At 43.6% G+C, this 23,637-nt stretch overlaps 1 protein-coding gene across 5 annotated transcripts in view; it reads right to left on the bottom strand.

The window, feature by feature from the left end:
- The window catches only part of LOC110535210 (solute carrier family 12 member 7), a 111,355-nt gene that overhangs the window by 74,491 nt on the left and 13,227 nt on the right, over positions 1-23,637 (bottom strand). For 4 of the 5 annotated variants that reach the window (XM_036934760.1, XM_036934759.1, XM_036934758.1 and 1 more), the window contains exon 2: positions 19,767-19,886. The exons of the other annotated variant lie outside the window; for it this stretch is intronic. In XM_036934760.1, the coding sequence (XP_036790655.1) occupies positions 19,767-19,886 (120 nt within the window). The remainder of the gene's footprint in view (positions 1-19,766; positions 19,887-23,637) is intronic. 5 annotated transcript variants of the gene reach the window in all.

Raw genomic sequence — 23,637 nt, forward strand, 5'->3', positions numbered from 1 at the left:
GAACAAGGCAGTTAACCCACTGTTCCTAGGCCGTCATTGTTAATAAGAATTTGTTCTAAACTGACTTGCCTAGGTAAAAGGTAAAATACATTCTAAAAAATGTTCTTAATCCCAATATGCTGGTTAACTTTGCTGTTATGCACATAGCAACATGGGCAAAATTGCCAATTCCACAGCACACTTATGTTTCAGAACCGCGGACAGCGACCGTATCCAACGCAGGAGAAAGCACATTTGTTATAAAATACATTTATTAGTGCTGCACCATGATTTTTACATGATATAACTGCTAAGGGAATTTATATGCTTAAAAGTAATGTCTAAACAATTCCACCCTGACATTATGTAACAGATATAATGAATAATTAGACAAACGTAATCATTCGATTCTGTAACATGTATAATGAATTAGAATGGTAAATTTCAGTCTAATAAGGTTTGGTCGAGACAAGTAGAAATGTGTGTGTGTGTGTGACTAAGAAGATACAGAGAACAATTAAACTGTGTGTGACCTGACCTGTCTAGAACTCTAAGAAACTTACGATAGAACAGGGAGTTCTTTCAAGGTTCCTCTAATCTCGGGGGAATGGAACTGTTGTCTGGGTAGTGATACACAGTGGTGAGAACTATGGAGAAGGATACAACCCACCTACTGTTTGTGTGTACGTAGGCTATCTACTGTTTGTGTGTAGGTGTGTGCGTAGGCTATCTACTGTTTGTGTGTAGGTGTGTGCGTAGGCTATCTACTGTTTGTGTGGAGGTATGTGCGTAGGCTATCAACTGTTTGTGTGGAGGTATGTGTGTAAGTAGGGAGTGAGTTATAAAATGGATGTCTTTGTATTGTGGACTTCAGAACGTTCTCTGAATAAACTGTACTAACCTTTTGCATAAGCTGAGTCTTTGCCTAATTATTCTTAAACCCAGGGTCTTACAAACCTCTGGGATTGGTCAAAGCTTATTGATTGAGTGATGGCCTGTACCATCCCGTGGCCTCTAGTGGATTAGACCATTGAGACAGGTGAGAATCAGACAAGTGTCTTGTGCACCATAAAAAAAAGTGACTGCTCGACTAAAGAAATCAACAACCTATTGACAAAAACAATCGACTAGTAAACTAAAAATGGGGTCAACCCTTTACGATGAAGGCCTGGGAACAGGGGCAGAATGACAGATTTTTACATTGTCAGCTCGGTGATTCGATCAAGCAACCTTTCAGTTACTGGCCCAACGCTCTAACCACTAGGCTGCCTGCCGCCCCAAAATGTCCCCTCTAAAAGTGACCTTTGATAAACTAGCTACATTTTGTCATTGGAGCAAAGCTGAGGAGAGTTTGATTGCCAGCCTTAAGCATAGGCTGTGTTGCATTCTGATTAAAATTTACAGCCAAGTCCTAAGAGAGTCTAAAGAGGGATACAGTCCAGTCTCTAAACGGATACTATGGTGACTAGAGGGGATGGGAGCTAGGCTCACTGAGGCTCAGTCAGATCTACGGTGACTAGAGGGGATGGGAGCTAGGCTCACTGAGGCTCAGTCAGATCTACGGTGACTAGAGGGGATGGGAGCTAGGCTCACTGAGGCTCAGTCAGATCTACGGTGACTAGAGGGGATGGGAGCTAGGCTCACTGAGGCTCAGTCAGATCTACGGTGACTAGAGGGGATGGGAGCTAGGCTCACTGAGGCTCAGTCAGATCTACGGTGACTAGAGGGGATGGGAGCTAGGCTCACTGAGGCTCAGTCAGATCTACAGTGACTAGAGGGGATGGGAGCTAGGCTCACTGAGGCTCAGTCAGATCTACGGTGACTAGAGGGGATGGGAGCTAGGCTCACTGAGGCTCAGTCAGATCTACGGTGACTAGAGGGGATGGGAGCTAGGCTCACTGAGACTCAGTCAGATCTACAGTGACTAGAGGGGATGGGAGCTAGGCTCACTGAGGCTCAGTCAGATCTACGGTGACTAGAGGGGATGGGAGCTAGGCTCACTGAGGCTCAGTCAGATCTACGGTGACTAGAGGGGATGGGAGCTAGGCTCACTGAGGCTCAGTCAGATCTACGGTGACTAGAGGGGATGGGAGCTAGGCTCACTGAGGCTCAGTCAGATCTACGGTGACTAGAGGGGATGGGAGCTAGGCTCACTGAGGCTCAGTCAGATCTACGGTGACTAGAGGGGATGGGAGCTAGGCTCACTGAGGCTCAGTCAGATCTACAGTGACTAGAGGGGATGGGAGCTAGGCTCACTGAGGCTCAGTCAGATCTACGGTGACTAGAGGGGATGGGAGCTAGGCTCACTGAGGCTCAGTCAGATCTACGGTGACTAGAGGGGATGGGAGCTAGGCTCACTGAGGCTCAGTCAGATCTACGGTGACTAGAGGGGATGGGAGCTAGGCTCACTGAGGCTCAGTCAGATCTACGGTGACTAGAGGGGATGGGAGCTAGGCTCACTGAGGCTCAGTCAGATCTACAGTGACTAGAGGGGATGGGAGCTAGGCTCACTGAGGCTCAGTCAGATCTACGGTGACTAGAGGGGATGGGAGCTAGGCTCACTGAGGCTCAGTCAGATCTACGGTGACTAGAGGGGATGGGAGCTAGGCTCACTGAGGCTCAGTCAGATCTACGGTGACTAGAGGGGATGGGAGCTAGGCTCACTGAGGCTCAGTCAGATCTACGGTGACTAGAGGGGATGGGAGCTAGGCTCACTGAGGCTCAGTCAGATCTACGGTGACTAGAGGGGATGGGAGCTAGGCTCACTGAGGCTCAGTCAGATCTACAGTGACTAGAGGGGATGGGAGCTAGGCTCACTGAGGCTCAGTCAGATCTACGGTGACTAGAGGGGATGGGAGCTAGGCTCACTGAGGCTCAGTCAGATCTACGGTGACTAGAGGGGATGGGAGCTAGGCTCACTGAGGCTCAGTCAGATCTACGGTGACTAGAGGGGATGGGAGCTAGGCTCACTGAGGCTCAGTCAGATCTACGGTGACTAGAGGGGATGGGAGCTAGGCTCACTGAGGCTCAGTCAGATCTACGGTGACTAGAGGGGATGGGAGCTAGGCTCACTGAGGCTCAGTCAGATCTACAGTGACTAGAGGGGATGGGAGCTAGGCTCACTGAGGCTCAGTCAGATCTACGGTGACTAGAGGGGATGGGAGCTAGGCTCACTGAGGCTCAGTCAGATCTACGGTGACTAGAGGGGATGGGAGCTAGGCTCACTGAGGCTCAGTCAGATCTACGGTGACTAGAGGGGATGGGAGCTAGGCTCACTGAGGCTCAGTCAGATCTACGGTGACTAGAGGGGATGGGAGCTAGGCTCACTGAGGCTCAGTCAGATCTACGGTGACTAGAGGGGATGGGAGCTAGGCTCACTGAGGCTCAGTCAGATCTACGGTGACTAGAGGGGATGGGAGCTAGGCTCACTGAGGCTCAGTCAGATCTACAGTGACTAGAGGGGATGGGAGCTAGGCTCACTGAGGCTCAGTCAGATCTACGGTGACTAGAGGGGATGGGAGCTAGGCTCACTGAGGCTCAGTCAGATCTACGGTGACTAGAGGGGATGGGAGCTAGGCTCACTGAGGCTCAGTCAGATCTACGGTGACTAGAGGGGATGGGAGCTAGGCTCACTGAGGCTCAGTCAGATCTACGGTGACTAGAGGGGATGGGAGCTAGGCTCACTGAGGCTCAGTCAGATCTACGGTGACTAGAGGGGATGGGAGCTAGGCTCACTGAGGCTCAGTCAGATCTACAGTGACTAGAGGGGATGGGAGCTAGGCTCACTGAGGCTCAATCAGGTTTGTTGTAGTCCGTGTAGCCATAAGCTTTTAAGACCTTCAGGTAAACATCACCGTTGTCCATTAGGTAACAGGGTGGATGGGGGAGGTTGAGTGAGTGAGGTGAGTGAGGTGAGTAAGGTGAGTGAGAGAAACAGCAGCTTCTACTATAAAGTAGCTACATAGGCTACTGCATCATCCCACAACTCTTGTTCGTAATGTTAACATGGTGATGCACCTGAATGGATCCTAGGCAGTAGGAGTTGTCTCAAGGCGGTTTTATTAGTCTGTCTGTTTTCGTACCTCTCTGTCAGAGAGAGATTTTCATTTAACCAGAACACTTTCAACAGACAGTACCAATCACCACAAGTCAGGTAGAATAGAAAGAACTCCTCTTCTGATCAGCCCCAATTCTGGCAAAGAGGAGAATGTCTATTGGTTTGTTTGGCCTAATGGTCCTCTCTTCTCTGCTCACATACGGTGCATTTGGAAATAATTCAGACCCCTTCACCTTTTCCACATTTACAGTCTTATTCTAGAATGGACTCAATATTTGTTTTTCCTCATTAACCTACACACAATACCACATAATTACAATGTTTACAAAGTTATAAAAAAGCTGAAATATGACATTTAGATAAGTATTCAGACCCTTTACTCAGTACTTTGTTGAAGCCCCTTTGGTAGCGATTACAGCCTCGAGACTTTTCGGGTATGACGCTACAAGCTTTCACTGTAGGTAACTCTGGCCCACACTGTTGCTATAGTTTCCTCTTAGAGAAGAACACATCGTACAGAACATTGCAGGATTTTATTTTCATTTGTTAAATTAAAAATACTGTTTTATTAATGTCACAAGAGATGTTATGGTTCGTCACACACTGTACTTACATATCTCACACACATTCACAGGAATAAAAAGTTTTTAAAAAATCAATAAAATGGTCCAACTTTACCAACATTCTTTTACGTCATGGCTGACTAGGAAAACATAAGACATAAAGGAATGGCTGCAACCTCAACTGACCTTTAAGGCTCTATTTTAACAAACCTAACGCAACGCTAAATCTAAGGGCTGGCGGTAGTGCTAAAGGGTCAGGTGTGTCAGAAATATTTATGCTATTTTCACATCCAGATTTGTGGGCGCAGTAGCTGGCAGTGGCGCGGAAGGGCTGGGTTTTGATGAATAAACAGGTTGAAGGTGTGTCAACGCTCCACTGGCCAATCAGAATGTGCTCCATTGCTAAAATATGTGGTTGCTTCAAGCTGTGTATTTATGGTCTTTTATGTATTGCGTTGTCATCAACTCCAATTCGAATCTTAGTCCGTTAAAGCCTAGTTGGTTAAATAGCCTGCCCCATATTTGCTAAACTATGTGTTGAACATGTTTCCAGTCCCATTGTTCTAGTTGCATTGCTTCAACATTGAAATACGTTGGTAAACATAGGCTATAGCATTCACCACTGATATAGGGACTAGACCGACTGTAAATTACAGTCAGGACATGGACATGCCAAACATAGTCAATAAGCAAGATTACATTCACTAGGCTATTGATAAGGCCTAAAAAGACACTGTATAATTCAAATAAATTCTGAATAAAAATGAAACAACTTGTTTTAAATAGGCTAAACAAACAAAATAAAAAATGCAATGTCTAAATACAATTACAGTCAATTTAGACTACGGCGGGTTTTACGCACATCCAAACTTTGCACAGGAGCTGGACAAAGACCCAATATAACAAGAAAGGGTGACTGTCCACTCTCCATTACACTCGTATTAATTGAATATGATCTCTATGGTTATACTCTCTATGGTTCCAAAAGTAATATTTTATAAACATCATGGAACCATTTTACAGATCATAGTTGCCCTTCTCCAGAAATAGCAGATGAAATTGCATTGCATTCGAGCCATGCACAATCTCAACAGAAACACACATTCTAAACTCATGGACGGTGAATATTTCTAACAAGTTTGGTTGTTTAATCAAATTAAAAACGTTTTTTTTTTTTAAAACAACATTTTGAAATAGTATTGGATCAGAAGCACGGATTCATAAATCTCATATCTCCTTCCATAAACATAAGGCAATGTGTGCACACGTAGACCTAAGAGCTTTTCAGCAGGAGGCATGGATGTTTGTCCTAGCCATTGAAGATGTTTAATAAAACTATTATATGGTAATCCTACAATAGGCCTAGTTTTAACAAACATGTAGCCAATCTAATTTTTATTGGCTTCAACATGAAAATATATATTTGTCTACACACGTTGCATTCAAATTTTTTGGAAATGAGGTCCAACAGATGAATGATGAATGAAAAACAATAAGCAGTCTATTGTTATAACGTGATGTTCCTAAACAGACTTCCCACAGTCACTAAAACCTTTCATTCAATGGGTATCGCACATAGGCCTAATGAGTCCACGCGAGTTGCATGGACAAAAATAATATGGAATGTCTGTTGACTGTTTGGCTGCTCGTAATATTGTCATAAAGTATTGTATTATAGGCTACCGATTAGTAACAGTAACACTGGTTACTGTTCGCCTCCTCCGGTAAAAAAATGTATGCCATAACCAAGCACTTAGTAAGCAATGACTGAAAATGTGAAGGAAAAAAAAAAAAAAGTAAAACGGTTGTGAAATGTTGCATTTGTGGGAATTTAGGTTCCTTAAACATACCAAAACAATCACAGTCATCACATGATAAAAATCACATTTTTTTTCTCAATAGCTTATTTATAGATTTGACATGAACTCAGAGTGTTAAGGGAGGAATTGACACATCGCTACAGTACATCTTGTAATAAGAGCAATTGACTGAAGAAGAAAGTCCAGGCTTCTCCAGAGGGTGTCACTGTTAGATAGGTTGGAGATGTTAACAAGTAACGTTTTTCACAAAACACACACTTTTTAATTAGAGATCCTCCTTTGCGAGGAAAAGTATGATCGCACCATCTGTCAGAAAACAATACTTTTTGGCCACAGTTGCCCACTCAATAAGAACAAAGTCCACTTCCTAACCGCAGTTGCCAAAGCTTTGAACAGGGAATTGAACAGCTCAAGTAGGAACCAGGTGTTTTCCAGTTGCCCATTTATAAAATGCCAGAACCCATGGTTATGTTTAGCAGCCAAACAATAAATGTAGAAAAACAAGCTGCAGGCTGACCACTTTAATAACTGACGCAATGGACGGAGTGAATCAGCCAATGTACCAGTGGACACTCCAATGGATGCTCTTCTCTAAGAGATACACAACATATACAAAAGTATGTGGACACGCCTTCAAATTAGCGGATTCAGCTATTTCAGCCACAGCCGTTGCTGACAGGTGTATAGAATAGAGCACACAGCCATGCGATCTCCATAGACAAACAATGGCAGCAGAATGGCCCGTACTGAAGAGCTCAGTGATTTTCAAAGTGGCACCATCATACAAGTCAGTTCGTCAAATGTTTCCCTGCTAGAGCTGCCCCCCGGTCAACTGTAAGTGCTGTTATTGTGAAGTGGAAAGGTCTACGAGCAACAACGGCTCAGACGGGAAGTGGTAGGCCACACAAGCTCACAGAACAGGATCGGCAAGGGCTAAAACACGTAGAGCGTAAAAATCACCTGTCCTCGGTGGCAACACGCACTACCGAGTTCCAAACTGCCTCTGGAAGCAACGTCAACACCTGTTCGTCTGTAAAATGGGTTTCCATGACCGAGCAGCCGCACACAAGCCTAAGATCGCCATGCACAATGCCAAGCGTTGGCTGGAGTGGTGTAAAGTTCACGGCCATTGGAATCGGTGGAAACGCGTTCTCAGGAGTGATGAATCACGCGTCACCATCTTACAATTCGATGGATGAATCTGGGTTTGGCTGATGCCATGAGAACGCTACCTGTCCCAATCATAGTGCCAACTGTGAAGTTTGGTGGAGGAGGAATAATGGTCTGGGGCTGTTTTCCATGGTAAGGGCCCCTTAGCTCCAGTGAATAGAAATCTTAACGCTACAGCATACAATTACATTATACACGATTCTGTGCTTCCAACTTTATGGCAAGTTAGGGGAAGACCCTTTCCTGTTTCAACATGACAATGCCCCCGTGCACAACGCGAGGTCCATACAGAAATGGTTTGTGAGATTGGTGTGGAAGAACTTGACTGGCCTGTACAGAGCACTGACCTTAACCTCATCGAACACTTTCGTGATGAATTGGAACGCCGACTGTGAGCCAGGCCTAATCGCCCAACATCAGTGCCCGACCTCACTAATGCTCATGGCTGAATGAAAGCAAATCCCCGCAGCAATGTTCCAACATCTAGTGGAAAACCTTCCCAGAAGAGTGGAGGCTGTTGCAGCAGCAAAGGGCGGACAAACTCCCATCTTAATGCCCATGATTTTGGAATGAGACGTTCGACGAGCAGGTGTCCACATACATTTGGTCATGCAGTATATGAACTGGGTAAACTAAGGCAACAAGACTTGGATACTGTTTACTCTTCATTTGGAAGCATTATCCACATTCAGTAGAACATATTAGTGGGCCTAAAGGATGTCAAAACTACTACCTAACACCTTACAACACTTCCAAGTTGTCTTGTTTCCCAACTCAACACTATCTAGTGAGAATTAACTACAGAAGAACGTCAATAATGTCAATCTAACTAAGTGGTGAGAATAATAGCAGTGTGTGTGGTCTGTACAGTCAATGTTATTTAAAAAAAATGCAATTAAAGCCATACACACTTTTTAAAATAGAAAAACAACAACATGAGATGTTCAAAGTCCACAGCAATGCTTAAACCACATCAGGAGACCACTTTTGAGGTCTGGAGAAAAAGAAAAAAAAAATCGAAGAAATGTATATTTTTGTGTGTCGTTATCTTTTAATTGAAGTGAGCACCAGCCAGAGACCGTTGTTTGGTCTGGATTGATGGCTAATAGTAGTTAACATTTAATTGAGAAGGTTATCATTAGCATCATGGCTACAAAGTATAGACATACGAGCGCACCGCCAAGCACATAGATGGGGGCATTCCCGTGTTGGTTTTCAAAAAGTTGCAGAAAAAAACACGAATCACTGAGGCATTTTGACTATTTCTTATGATTAACTTGGGCAAATGAATGAATTTTATAATAAGTTCAAGCAGTGTGGACAAACATATAGAATAAAAACTAGACACAAAAGAGATAATAAATCTAAGCAGAAAGTCAAGCTACTGGGGATGTAGAACTGATGGACAGTAGGTGGTACTTCATTTTGGTTTTTAACAATGATGTGAATATCTTGGCAAAGTCAGGCAGGAGTGAGATCATAGGGCCTGTGTAGGTAATTCAGAATTGGTTGTTCTTAAATTTGGTTGACGTAGTTGTTGTCCGTTTCTTTTTGAGTAGTTATGGAATTCATATGTGGCGATGAAATAGTTTTTGAAGAAAGAGGGTAATAAGTGATTTAAAAGAGCAGTAAACAATTCATTTGATAAGTAATTATTCAATTATTTTTTTAAAGTGGTGCTGGTCTCTAATACCAGCAGATTATATAATTCTTACAGATCGTTTCTACAGATTGATAGTAGTTTGGTTTGGTGTGTCCTGGCCTATATAATATTAAAGCAACTGATGAATGGGACGACCATTGTGTAATAATACTTCTGTTGTCAAGTTCTGACCTTTATTTCCTTTGTTTTGTATTTATTTAGTATGGTCAGGGCGTGAGTTGGGGTAGGCAGTCTATGTTTGTTTTTCTATGATTTGGGGATTTGTATGTTTCGGCCTAGTATGGTTTTCAATCAGAGGCAAGTGTCATTAGTTGTCTCTGATTGAGAATCATACTTAGGTAGCCTGGGTTTCACTGTTTGTTTGTGGGTGTTTGTTTCCGTGTCTGTGTTGTTCACCACACGGTACTGTTTTGGGTTTCGTTCGTTCCACGTTTGTTTTTTGTATTCAGTTGTTCATGTGTAGTATTTCTTACTAAAAGAACCATGGACACTTACCACGCCGCATATTGGTCCTCCGATCCTTCTCGCCTTTCCTCTTCGGAAGAAGAGGAGGAAATCCCTTACATCTATTTAGGAGATCTCTCATTTTGCCAAGTATCCCCATATTTTTGGTGATCGTAGAGGTTATTGTCTTTTAAGTGTGGTTTCCATGATAATGCATCAATCCAAAACACCAAGAAAGCAGATTGTACCAGCTTGATCAACAGGTATATTATTAAAATGGACCCCTATATAATCTCTATTGGAACAATTTTGAACAAATAATAAAACATTAAATTAAAAATAGATTCAATGACAATTTGTTGATTTAAACCACTGAATTATTACATAATTCATCATGAACAACAATAATGTAGCTCAGAGTAAAAAGAGTAAAAATAAGTAAGAAATTATCCCTGCGGCCACACTATCTCCGGGGTTGGGGGTCACCTCCCTGACCAAGGCCCTTCTCCCCAGATGTTCAGTTTGGCTGGACGGCCAGCTCTAGGAAGAGTCTTGGTGATTCCAAACATCTTCCATTTAATAATGATGGAGGGCACTGTGTTCTTGGGGACCTTCAACGCTGCAGAAATGTTTTTTTTGTACCCTTTCCCCAGATCTGTGCCTCGACACAATCCTGTCTGGGAACTCTAAGGACAACTCCTTCAATCTCATGGTTTTTGCTGGTACTAAGATGGAGCTGGAGCAGAAGGCAGATGTTTTACGTGCCCTCAACCGATTGTGTTTTTTTGTTTGTTTATCTGCCTTGTTATTAACTTTTTTTTTTTTTACTCATTTTGTACATAATGTCTCTTATGACCGAAAATAACTTCTAGACATCAGGACTATGATTTCTCACCACGGACTAGCAGAATCCTATTTTTCTTCTTTCACGACTCTGACAAGCCCGAGGCGGAGGATAAACGGTTCCCTCGGGAACAGGCCCCGACCACAGTGATCTGCATGAAGAGGAGGCGGAGAAAGAGAGGCCGGAGAGCGGGCTGCCTGCTGAGAAGTCGGAGGCGATCAATCAATTCTGCTAGAAAACATGCAATCTTTGTACAATAAAATCGCAGAGTTACGGGGAAGATTAAACTACCAACTGGACATTAAAAACTGTAACATCTTATGCTTCATGGAGTTGTGGCTGAACGACAACAATATCAACATACAGCTGGCTGGTTATACGATGTACCGGCAGGATAGAACAGCGGCGTCTGGTAAGACAAGGGGAGGCAGACTATGTATTTTTGTAAATAACAGCTGGTGCACAATATCTAAGGAAGTCTCGAGCCATTGCTCGCCTGAGGTTGAGTTTCTCATGATAAGCTGTAGACCACACTACCTACAGAGAGAGTTCTCATCTGTATTCTTCGTAGCTGTTTACATACCACCACAGTCAGAGGTTGGCACTAAGATCGCACTGAATGAGCTGTATTCCGCCATAAGCAAACAAGAAACCACTCACCCAGAGGCGGCGCTCCTAGTAGCCGGGGTCTTTAATGCAGGGAAACTTAAATCAGCTTTACCAAATTTCTAATCAGCATATTAAATGTGCAACCAGAGGGAAAATAACTCTGAACCACCTATACTCCACACACGGAGATACATACAAAGCTCTCCCTTGCCCTCCATTTGACAAATCTGACCATACTTCCATCCTCCTGATTCCTGCTTACAAGCAAAAATTAAAGCAGGAACCACCAGTGACTAGATCAATAAAAAAGTGGTCAGATGAAGCAGATGATAAGCTACAGGACTGTTTTGCTATCACAGACTGGAATATGTTCAGGGATTCCTCCAAATGGTACTGAGGAGTACACCACATCTGTCATTGGCTTGATCAATAAGTGCATCGATAACATTGTCCCCACAGTGACCGTATGTATATATCCCAACCAGAAGCCATGGATTACAGGCAGCATCCGCACTGAGCTAAAGGCTAGAGCTACCACTAACAAGGAGCGGGACTCTAACCCGGAAGCTTATAAGAAATCCCACTATACCCTCGGACGAACCATCAAACAGGCAAAGCGTCAATACAGGACTAAGATAGAGTCGTACTACACCGGCTCTGACGCTAGTCGGATGTGGCAGGGCTTGCAAACCACTACAGACTACAAAGGGAAGCACAGCCGAGAGCTGCCCAGTGACACAAGCCTACCAGATGAACTAAACTACTTTATGCTCGTTTCGAGGCAAATAACACTGAAACATGCATGAGAGCACCAGCTGTACCGAAGACTGTGTGATCAAGCCCTACGCAGCCGATGTGAGTAAGACCTTTAGACAGGTCAACATTCATAAGGCCGCAGGGACAGATGGATAACCAGGACATGTACTGCGAGCATGCGCTGACCTACTAGCAAGGTGTCTTCACTGATATTTTCAACCTCTCCCTGTCCGAGTCTGTAAAACCAACATGTTTTCAGCAGACCACCATAGTGCCTGTGGCCAAGAACTAGAGGTCGACCGATTAATCGGAATGGCCGATTAATTAGGGCCGATTTCAAGTAATTCATAACAATTGGAAATTGGTATTATTGGGCGCCGATTTTTTATTGATTTATTTTTTACACCTTTATTTATTCTTTATTTAACTAGGCAAGTCGGTTAAGAACACATTCTTATTTTCAATGACGGCCTAGGAACAGTGGGTTAACTGCCTTGTTCAGGGGCAGAATGACAGATTTTCACTATAAAGAACATCCAATAGTCAAAGGTTAATGAAATACAAATGGTCCTATAAGTCCTATAATAACTACAACCTAAAACTTCTTACCTGGGAATATTGAAGACTCATGTTAAAAGTAACCACCAGCTTTCATATGTTCTCATGTTCTGAGCAAGGAAATGAAACGTTAGCTTTCTTACATGGCACATATTGCACTTTTACTTTCTTCTCCAACACTTTGTTTTTGCATTATTTAAACCAAATTGAGCATGTTTCATTATTTACTTGATTTTATTGATGTATTATATCAAGTTAAAATAAGTGTTCATTCAGTATTGTTGTAATTGTCATTATTTACCAATAGACTATGTACAGCTGCAGCGATCGGTTAGCTGCTCAGATAGCTGATGTTTGAAGTTGGTGAGGGAGATAAAAGTCTCCAACTTCAGCGATTTTTGCAATTCGTTCCAGTCACAGGCAGCAGAGTACTGGAACGAAAGGCGGCCAAATGAGGTGTTGGCTTTAGGGATGATCAGTGAGATACACCTGCTGGGGCGCGTGCTACGGATGGGTGTTGCCATCGTGACCAGTGAGCTGAGATAAGGCGGAGCTTTACCTAGCATGGACTTGTAGATGACCTGGAGCCAGTGGGTCTGGCGACGAATATGTAGCGAGGACCAGCCGACTAGAGCATACAAGTCGCAGTGGTGGGTGGTATAAGGTGCTTTAGTGACAAAACGGATGGCACTGTGATAGACTGCATCCAGTTTGCTGAGTAGAGTGTTGGAAGCCATTTTGTAGATGACATCGCCGAAGTCGAGGATCGGTAGGATAGTCAGTTTTACTAGGGTAAGCTTGGCGGCGTGAGTGAAGGAGGCTTTGTTGCGGAATAGAAAGCCGACTCTTGATTTGATTTTCGATTGGAGATGTTTGATATGAGTCTGGAAGGAGAGTTTGCAGTCTAGCCAGACACCTAGGTACTTATAGATGTCCACATATTCTAGGTCGGAACCATCCAGGGTGGTGATGCTAGGCGGGCATGCGGGTGCAGGCAGCGATCGGTTGAAAAGCATGCATTTGGTTTTACTAGCGTTTAAGAGCAGTCGGAGGCCACGGAAGGAGTGTTGTATGGCATTGAAGCTTGTTTGGAGGTTAGATAGCACAGTGTCCAATGACGGGCCGAAAGTATATAGAATGGTGTCGTCTGCGTAGAGGTGGATCAGGGAATCGCCCGCAGCAAGAGCAACATCATTGATGTATACAGAGAAAAGAGTCGGCCCGAGAATTGAACCCTGTGGCACCCCCATAGATACTGCCAGAGGACCAGACAGCATGCCCTCCGATTTGACACACTGAACTCTGTCTGCAAAGTAATTGGTAAACCAGGCAAGGCAGTCATCCGAAAAACCGAGGCTACTGAGTCTGCCGATAAGAATATGGTGATTGACAGAGTCGAAAGCCTTGGCAAGGTCGATGAAGACGGCTGCACAGTACTGTCTTTTATCGATGGCGGTTATGATATCGTTTAGTACCTTGAGTGTGGCTGAGGTGCACCCGTGACCGGCTCGGAAACCAGATTGCACAGCGGAGAAGGTACAGTGGGATTCGAGATGGTCAGTGACCTGTTTGTTGACTTGGCTTTCGAAGACCTTAGATAGGCAGGGCAGGATGGATATAGGTCTGTAACAGTTTGGGTCCAGGGTGTCTCCCCCTTTGAAGAGGGGGATGAGTGCGGCAGCTTTCCAATCCTTGGGGATCTCAGACGATATGAAAGAGAGGTTGAACAGGCTGGTAATAGGGGTTGCGACAATGGTGGCGGATAGTTTCAGAAATAGAGGGTCCAGATTGTCAAGCCCAGCTGATTTGTACGGGTCCAGGTTTTGCAGCTCTTTCAGAACATCTGCTATCTGGATTTGGGTAAAGGAGAACCTGGAGAGGCTTGGGCGAGGAGCAGCGGGGGGGGTGGGGCTGTTGGCCGAGGTTGAAGTAGCCAGGCGGAAGGCATGGCCAGCCGTTGAGAAATGCTTATTGAAGTTTTCGATAATCATGGATTTATCGGTGGTGACCGTGTTACCTAGCCTCAGTGCAGTGGGCAGCTGGGAGGAGGTGCTCTTGTTCTCCATTGACTTCAGTGTCCCAGAACTTTTTGGAGTTGGAGCTACAGGATGCAAACTTCTGCCTGAAGAAGCTGGCCTTAGCTTTCCTGACTGACTGCGTGTATTGGTTCCGGACTTCCCTGAACAGTTGCATATCACGGGGACTATTCGATGCTATTGCAGTCCGCCACAGGATGTTTTTGTGCTGGTCGAGGGCAGTCAGGTCTGGGGTGAACCAAGGGCTGCATCTGTTCTTAGTTCTGCATTTTTTGAACGGAGCATGCTTATCTAAAATGGTGAGGAAGTTACTTTTAAAGAATGAAGCACTGTAGGACAGACACTTCAAAACCGTATTCCTTACAATACATTTTTTGACTGTCTTTTTGCCAATTATGAATGTTTTATTCAATGTGTTTCTATGGTCTATAGTAGTAAAGGCCAAATTCAATATTTTATAGATGTTTTTTTTTTTATACCTAAAAAAGGGGTCCTACATTTCTTTATAAAATAGCTAAATTATCCATCTTAAAACAATCCCATAGCTTAGTACACAGGTAATACAAATTACTGATGCATTCTGTTCATGTCTTATGACAAACATTGGCAAATAAATACTTTGTTACATTTAGTTGATTCGCTACGAAGGCATGTTTTTATATTGTTGAATTCTGCTGTAATGCCTAGATTCCATGAGGGGCCTAATTATCATATTATTGGTTCTATGTAGGCCTTATAACAACAGTTCTATGTAGGCCTTATAACAACAGTTCTATGTAGGCCTTATAACAACAGTTCTATGTAGGCCTTATAACAACACTTCTATGTAGGCCTTATAATAACACTTCTACGTAGGCTATATGTGGGCCTTATGACATAATAATTCTATGTAGGCTGTATGTAGTAGGCGTTATGATATAACGGTTCTATGTAGGCCTTATGACAGAGGGTTCAAGTGTTATCAAATATAGATGCTCTGTCAATGAAACGAAGGCTATTGTTGAATATTTTCTCCTCAGGGCAGGTTGGTACTGAGCCGTTGCCTGAGGAAATAGCATGGAAACCATCTTGTGTTACGCAGTACTGTGCATGTGTGAGGGGGAAACACGCAGGGTGCTTATCAGTGGTGCCACATTGAGGGTCAAGCACCCAGGAGAGGGGCTGTGTGGGGAGGGTTCATAGGGCTTGGAAACAGGACGTGTGATTGGAGGTCAATGTAGCTCCGACTCGTCCCAGGCTCTCAACCAATCCGTTTACCCGATTTTATTTGACCAACTAGGCTTTTTACAAACACACCAGTGATACAGAGCCTGTCAGTTAAATGAGTGTGAAAACACGAGTGCTGCTGGTGTGTGGGCGAAGGCTTGAGGGTGGGCTGCCATTACTCAGAGAACATAGATTCCCAGAGATACTCTTCATTCACAACCAGCTCACACAACCGGCTTCCTGTGCAGAGCAAGCGCTTCCCCTGAGGCAAAGGAGTGAAAGAGGCCATGCTCCTCTTTTGACATGTGACTCCCTCCAACTGTAAACATTCCCAATGAACACAGATTACACAATCCTCAGTCCAGGACAGGCGCTCAGAGGAACAACTCAGCTGAACCGTCTTCGGAATTCCAGAGATGTGCGTGTTTAGAAAACACGTCGTGCTCCATGACTCCCAGTGGGCGTGGCATGACTTGGAGACACAGTTGGTCCACACTGTCTGTGGAGTTGGGCTGTACTGCAACGGAACCTGCTTCAGGATACACCTAGGACCTGCTGTCGAAGCAAGCTGACCTCAGTACACAGTTCAGTAAAAACAACTAAGCGTTGAGCAACACCGCAGGGCACGGGAGCATGGAGGAATCATGCTGAACTCAGGGAGGTCAGGGTCAGTATGAGGCAGAAGTGATCGTAGTTCCTACATCCATGTTCTGCTTCCTTCACATGAGTTGTTGCAATATGCTGGTGAAGGCATTCTTTTAATCAGTCGATATAATGGTAACGTACATAAGATCTACTGTACGTACATAAGATAACTACTGTATTGTTAAGATTTTCCAGGTTTACAACTAGAATAATCCATAAATGGAGCGGAATCTTATGATTCCTTCTGAATTCGTCTGGTAGTATCAAAAGATAACAGTCAGGTAAACAAATAATAATAATAATAATTCCTGGACAGGTTCTGCAGGTTTCAAATAGTAACCACTAGATTGTACAGCCTGCTCACAGTCTATAATTTTCTTGAGTGTGCTAGTAGTGAAAATACACTGTGTACTACACATGACTTCAGGCACATGGTTTACTACACAGGACTTCAGGCACATGGTTTACTACACAGGACTTCAGGCACATGGTTTACTACACAGGACTTCAGACACATGGTTTACTACACAGGACTTTAGACACATGGTGTACTACACAGGACTTCAGACACATGGTGTACTACACAGGACTTCAGGCACATGGTGTACTACACAGGACTTCAGGCACATGGTTTACTACACAGGACTTTTGACACACGGTGTACGTATGAGAGTTAGAGGAAACGGGTTGGAATATGATCTAGAGTATGATCTAGAGTATGATCTAGAGTATGATCTAGAGTATGATCTAGAGTATGATCTAGAGCGCTATTTGATGCCATCTGCTTATTACCCGCTAAGGATCACTGCGCAACTAGAAAAGCACGAGGGCTGGTAGAGTTAACGCCGCCACCACCACCACCACAGCAACACAGCCTGGTTTGAAACAATACCGGGCATGGAGAGGAAAAAAAACAGGAAACACATGCCACGTCCCCAGTACAGTGACCACCTGGCCTGCAGAGACACACAGCAGCAAACTGAACAACTTGACTTAGCTTTATGTATCGTTTGTCTGTTACAACATTTTCAACTGTGTCCATTATAGCCTATTCATGTCAAAGGTCATACACATGCATGGTAAAAAAATTTTTTTTAAATCAACCAGTTGCAACCTAACGTTACATTCATCCAACTGCATTGTTTTTCCAAGTCCACTGAGCAAACAGGCCATCGGCACAGATTACTTTTGGTCAATGTGAATTCCAGTTGGACGAAGATGAAGGAAAAGCTCTGCTTTTCATTCAGAGAGCACTAAATTCAGATTTAATTAAAGTTGTGTACTAAACCACAGGACACGGAAGGACAGTTTTGTCTAAAAATCAGTTTTCGAAATGTCAACCATTTATTATTTTCAAAAAGTTACCTGTTTATAGAAAGAGCTAAGTCTTTTCCAAGCAAAGGTTGAATGAAACTAGACCGGCTGTTTAGTTTGGCTGGCTAGTGCAATATGCTAAAAGCACGATGACTTTAGCTTTGTAAACCTTTGAGTGAGATGCTTCAGTGCATACATCTGAAATGGTTTACTCCTACCCTGTTATTCTATGGGGTGTTTTTACGCTCAGGAATAATTTGACACAGATCTCAGGTTTTGTTTCGTTCCAGTTCAGGTTTAAATACTCCTAAAGACAGAGGGAAGGCCGATGACAAATTATCTGCAGACACAGACCGACAGAGACAGTGACAGACAAACATGAGGAGTTGCTCGCCTTCCCTCCAATATCTGCTGGGTCGTTGAGCACAAAAAGGTATTGGGGTAAAGACAATAGACACCTAAACAACTTTTTTTTTATTTAACCTTTATTTAATTAGGCAAGTCACTTAAGAACAAATTCTTATTTACAATGACGGCCTACACCGGCCAAACCCAGACGACGCTGGGCCAATTGGGAGTCCCATAGGGAGGTGCACAATCACAGCCGGTTGTGATACAGCCTGGATTCGAACCAGGGTGTCTGTAGTGACACCTCTAGCACTGAGATGTAGTGCCTTAGACCGCTGCACCAGAGGTCATGATTGTCTCAAATGTCCCTGTTTTTCTTCTAACCAAAGTCTAGTAATTGTTATTATGGGGAGTGATTCAGTATTATACAGGTACTACAAAGCAGGAACCAGACCGATTACAGATCACTCTGAGGAGGTGGAATCTCAACTCTCCCCACAGAGAACCAACAGAAAGCCAATAACATTGACCGCTATCCGACTCTCCCTTTCTTTCTGGCAGTCTCCAAGTAAACAAAGTCAATGCATGGGTTTTAAACCCTACCCGACCGACCCTCTGCGCCACACAGATAGACCCCTGCCAGAGAGCTGATATAACCAGCCACCACTCTTCTTCCCAGTCTGTCAAATCTCACACAGTGGGCAGCCATAATTGCGCGCCGCTGTGGAACCTGTTTGTCCCTCGCCTTGTAAAACAGTGGAAAAACAAAAATAACAGCAACGGTTTGGCACAACAATGGGGGCTGTGTGGAGTCTGTTAGCACAGACTTGTGGGAAGACTCGGTTAATGACATTCCCATGTTAGGGCTTGTTATTCAGAATTGGCTCTGGTTCACGGGAGAATTGATGATGATGATGATTTGCAGTGGTAAACTGTATTGTAGTGTGTAGCAGCATGCTAACGGAACAGAAAGACACTGGCTTCTCAATTAGAGAAGATGTATCATTATGTCTCTGGATGCTAAGGCTAATTATTTCTGACAGTGACTGTGGAGAGACTGAGTGAAGGGAGCAATGAGATCAGGAAGTGTTTTAGCAAAACTGCAACAAAAAAAGAGAAAAAGAGAGTAGGAGGAAGAGAGGAGGGGGCATGCGTGCGAGTCGGGACAAAACAAACCAAAAAGCCTCGGAGTATGTGAAAACACTTCTCTAACATGACCCTGTCTACTGTCTCCCATCTGTATTACCTGAGAAACAAAAACAAAACTAGAAGAAAGAGCTGCTTAACACAAAATGTATAGCCAAAGCAAATGCAGCCCTATAAAGCCCTGGCCATCATCTTTGTTAGGGTCAAGGAAGTGAGTTGCTTTGACCTTTCCATCACCAACCACCTCCGTCGTGACCAAACACCTGATCTGACAATACACCTAATCTGACAATACACCCCCACATCCCTTCACCACACACCTGATCTGACAATACACCTGATCTGACAATACACCTAATCTGACAATACACCCCCACATCCCTTCACCACACACCTGATCTGACAATACACCACACACCTGATCTGACAAAACACAGCAAAACCCAAAACGACAGAGTCACCTAATGACAAAACAAAATGACAGAGCCATGCTCAGTCACAACTTAGCAACAGCTACTCCAGCCCACAAGTCATGTCCTCATCTTCTTCGCAGGGCAGAGGGAGTAAGTTGTGTGGAGAATGAAAGCCCCAGACTTTCTGCCACTCACCTGGGAAGTGGGCAGCCGCGTCTTCCTCTCTGAAGACATTGTTGTCAATCACATCTTCATCCTCCTCCTCCTCCTCCTCCTCCTCTTCCCGGGACTTCCTGACATCCTTCACAGGAACCACTGTGAAGTTTGTAGGCATTTTCACACCATGTGCTTATCAGTGTTCTGCCAGTCCCTCACTTATCTCTCCCTCGCTCCTTGTTCTGTTCGGTTTCTCTCCGTGTTCTGTTGTCTGCTTTCCTTCCCTGTACCTCCTTCCCTCTCTCGCTCTCTGTCCCTGTGTGCTTGTGCTCTGCCGTCGGTTCAAGGTTCTCAGTTTTCTCCCCTATCGCTTGGTTACCGTGGGCCCCATGTGACCAGCCCCCCTCTCCAAATAAGGAAGCACTGAACTGCCCCACCCTTTAGAGGCAGACTTGGCTTGACACACACTAACGTCAGGTTGTGTAGTGTTTTTTACCCATTTCAGACATAAGACCTGTAAAATATATAATGTTTATATGAGCCCCTTTCAAACAGCCCCTTATTGATCACTTTCTTGCAGGTATAGCCCTTTTATAGATATCAGTGAGTAACTGACAAATTAGGAGAGGTGGAAGGTGTTGTTAAACCATGGGGGCTGTCTGCATTTCAAATTAGGGGAGGTATAAACAATGGAAGTGTTAATCAATTTAATGTTAATCAATGCATCTCCCAATTTATTATCTGTCCAGTATCCTGATGACCTGTCCCCAGAACTTCCTATACAGTTAACCTCTTTGGGCTAGGGGGCAGTATTTTGACGTCTGGATGAAAAGCGTGCCCAAAGTAAACTGCCCGTTACTCAAGCCCAGAAGCTAGGATATGCATATAATTGGTGGATTTGGAAAGAAAACACTCGAAAGTTTCTAAAAGTGTTACAATAATGTCTATGAGTATAACAGAAATGATATGACAGGCAAAAACCCGAGGACAAACCACCCCCCCCCAAAAAAAATGTTGGCCTACCACTGTTTCCAATGGCTGTCATGTTTATCATGAGGCAAAAACCTCCAGGATTGCAGTTCCTAGGGCTTCCACTAGATGTCAACAGTCTTTAGAAAGAGTTTAAGGCTTGTTTTTGGAAAAATGAGCAAGAATTTGTAGTTTTTCTAAGTGGCTCCCATTTTGGCTGTAGTGTTTTCATGCGCATGAATGAGAGCGCGTTCTTTGTTATTTATCTCCGGTAAAGACAATAACGATTCTCCGTCTTAAATTTTATAGTCTATCTATGTATTAGGGTACCTGAGAATTGATTATAAACGTTATTTGGAGAAGTTTATTGGTCATGTTTGGGATTCAATTTGTATGCATTTTGAAGGAGGGAAACCGGTGGATTATTGAATGAAGCGCGCCAGCTAAACTGCGTTTTAGATATAAAGAAGGCCTTTATCGAATAAAAGGACCATTTGTGATGTAGCTGGGACCTTTTGGAGTGCCAACAGAAGAAGATCTTCAAAAGGTAAGGCATTTATTATATCGCCATTTCTGACTTTTGTGGTGCACCTGGTGCTTTTGTACGCTGTCCTCAGATAATCGCATGGTGTGCTTTCCTTTTTTTTGGAAATCTGACACAGCGGCTGGATTAACAAGAAGTTAACCTTTTTGGGATAGGGGGCAGCATTTTCACTTTTGGATGAATAGCGTGCCCAGAGTGAACTGCCTCCTACTCTGTCCCAGATGCTAATATATGCATATTATTATTAGTATAGGATAGAAAACAATCTGAAGTTTCTAAAACTGTTTGAATGATGTCTGTGAGTATAACAGAACTCATATGGCAGGCGAAAACCTGAGACAAATCCAACCAGGAAGTGGGATATCTGAGGTTTGTAGTTTTTCAAAGCTTGGCTTGCCAAATACACATTGAGATATGGATGAGGTTGCACTTCCTAGGGCTTCCACTAGATGTCAACCGTCTTTAGAAACTGGTTTGAGGATTCTACTATAAAGGAGGGGCTCATAAGAGCTCTTTTAGTCAGTGGTCTGGCAGAGAGCCTTGGTCTCATGATGCGCGCTCCCGACAGAGTTACTTCTCGTTCCAGTGCTTTTCTGAAGACAAAGGAACTCCCATTCTCTGATGAAGATCAAAAGTAAGTGAATATTTATGGTGTTGTTTCTAACTTTGTTGATTCCAAAATGGCGGATATTCCTCTGGCTGTTTTGGGTTCTGAGCTCCGTTCTCAGATTATGCTTTTTTCATAAAGTTTTTTTTTAAATCTGACACAGCGGTTGGATTAACCTCTCTGCGCACCGAACCCGTTAGCGGGATTAAATTTGACAACATACGGTGATCGCTACAGTCATATTAAACATTCATGAAAATACAAGTGTCTCACATGGTTCGAAAGCCTAGAATCTTGCTAATCCAACTGTGTCGTCAGATTTAAAAAATGATTTATTGCGAAAGAATACGCTGCGATTATCTGAGCACAGACCCCCATATCAAACTACTTATTCAGCCAGAACTTGCATAACAAAATCACAGATTGCATTGAAATAAATCGTTTACCTTTGAAGATCTTGCTCTGGTTGCAATCCCAAGGCTCATTGTTACACAATGAATGGTCGTTTGTTCAGTTAAATTCATTTTTTATAGCCTAACACAAAACATTTTGTGAACGCTTATCTCGTTGAACTTCGTGTCATTAAATTTTCGACGTAACATCCAACGTCAAATAGACAGACTTTCCCTGACTTTATCCAGTCATGTTCGGTTTCCTTGCAATCAACTGTTTGTTTGTAACACAACCAAAAAGATGGGTCATTTTGCGGGACATATTGACCCGGAAAAAACGATTGGAAGACAACAAGTGACGAGCCCATTGCGCACCAATTATATGACCACTGTCTCGTTGATTGACTGTATTTTAACCCAATGACCACTGATTGTCTTGAAATCTAGCTGGGTAGATAGCCAATGAGCAGAGGTAAACGGCAATATCCCACGGTTCTTTGTTGTAAGACAAACCTTTCCATTCAATGCTGGCGTAAGGACCGTTCTTTCGCCATTGCCAATTCAACCGTGAAGGAGCGACGCTTATTACGCACAGCAGTATTTGTGACTTGCATCTTCAGCTGTTTATTTATCCAACATCATGGCGAATAAGTCAAGGAAAGCTAATTCTAAGACTAGATATACGAATGTAGAAACTATTTTAGAGGAAAGTGAGATCTGCTTTTTGAAGACTCCATTTTGAAGACTCTGAAACTGAGGCATATTTTTTGAACGGAGAGGACATTGTTTTGGACTGGTAAGTTGCTCTCATGCTAATGCCGTTGTTTGAAATTAATATAAAATATTATTTGTGATTGTTTTTACATTTTATTTGCAATATATAAAGATGTAATGAAATGGGTAAAGTACACGTTAGCTAGTCATTGTGAGTGAGGGTCTTTTTGTTTGTATGAGAACGACCATAGCATGTGTGTGTGTGTGTGTGTGTGTGTGTGTGTGTGTGTGTGTGTGTGTGTGTGTGTGTATATATATATATATACACACATATAGACACACACACACATAGGCTATGGTCGTTCTCATACAAACAAACCCTCACTCACAATGACTAGCTAACGTGTACTTTACCCACAAACCCATACATCTCAACACAGCCAGCATGCTTCCTCCAATCAGTCTACATTAGAGGGAGCATCAAGGAGCTTGCTGGCTACAGCACCACTGCACCAAGCCCTGTCCCTTCTGCACCTGCCACAAGTGTTCATCTGCCCAGATATATTTGTGCAGGCATGGATGTGCCTAAGAGCACAGCATGGAGGCATTGCTGTGTTGTTTGCAAGATGAAGTCTCCCATCACATGCACCACATGCTCAGTGACCCTCTGCTTTACATCAGAAA

The sequence above is a fragment of the Oncorhynchus mykiss genome, chromosome 11 (genome assembly GCF_013265735.2).
Source record: "Oncorhynchus mykiss isolate Arlee chromosome 11, USDA_OmykA_1.1, whole genome shotgun sequence".
NCBI classification, from domain to species: domain Eukaryota; kingdom Metazoa; phylum Chordata; class Actinopteri; order Salmoniformes; family Salmonidae; genus Oncorhynchus; species Oncorhynchus mykiss.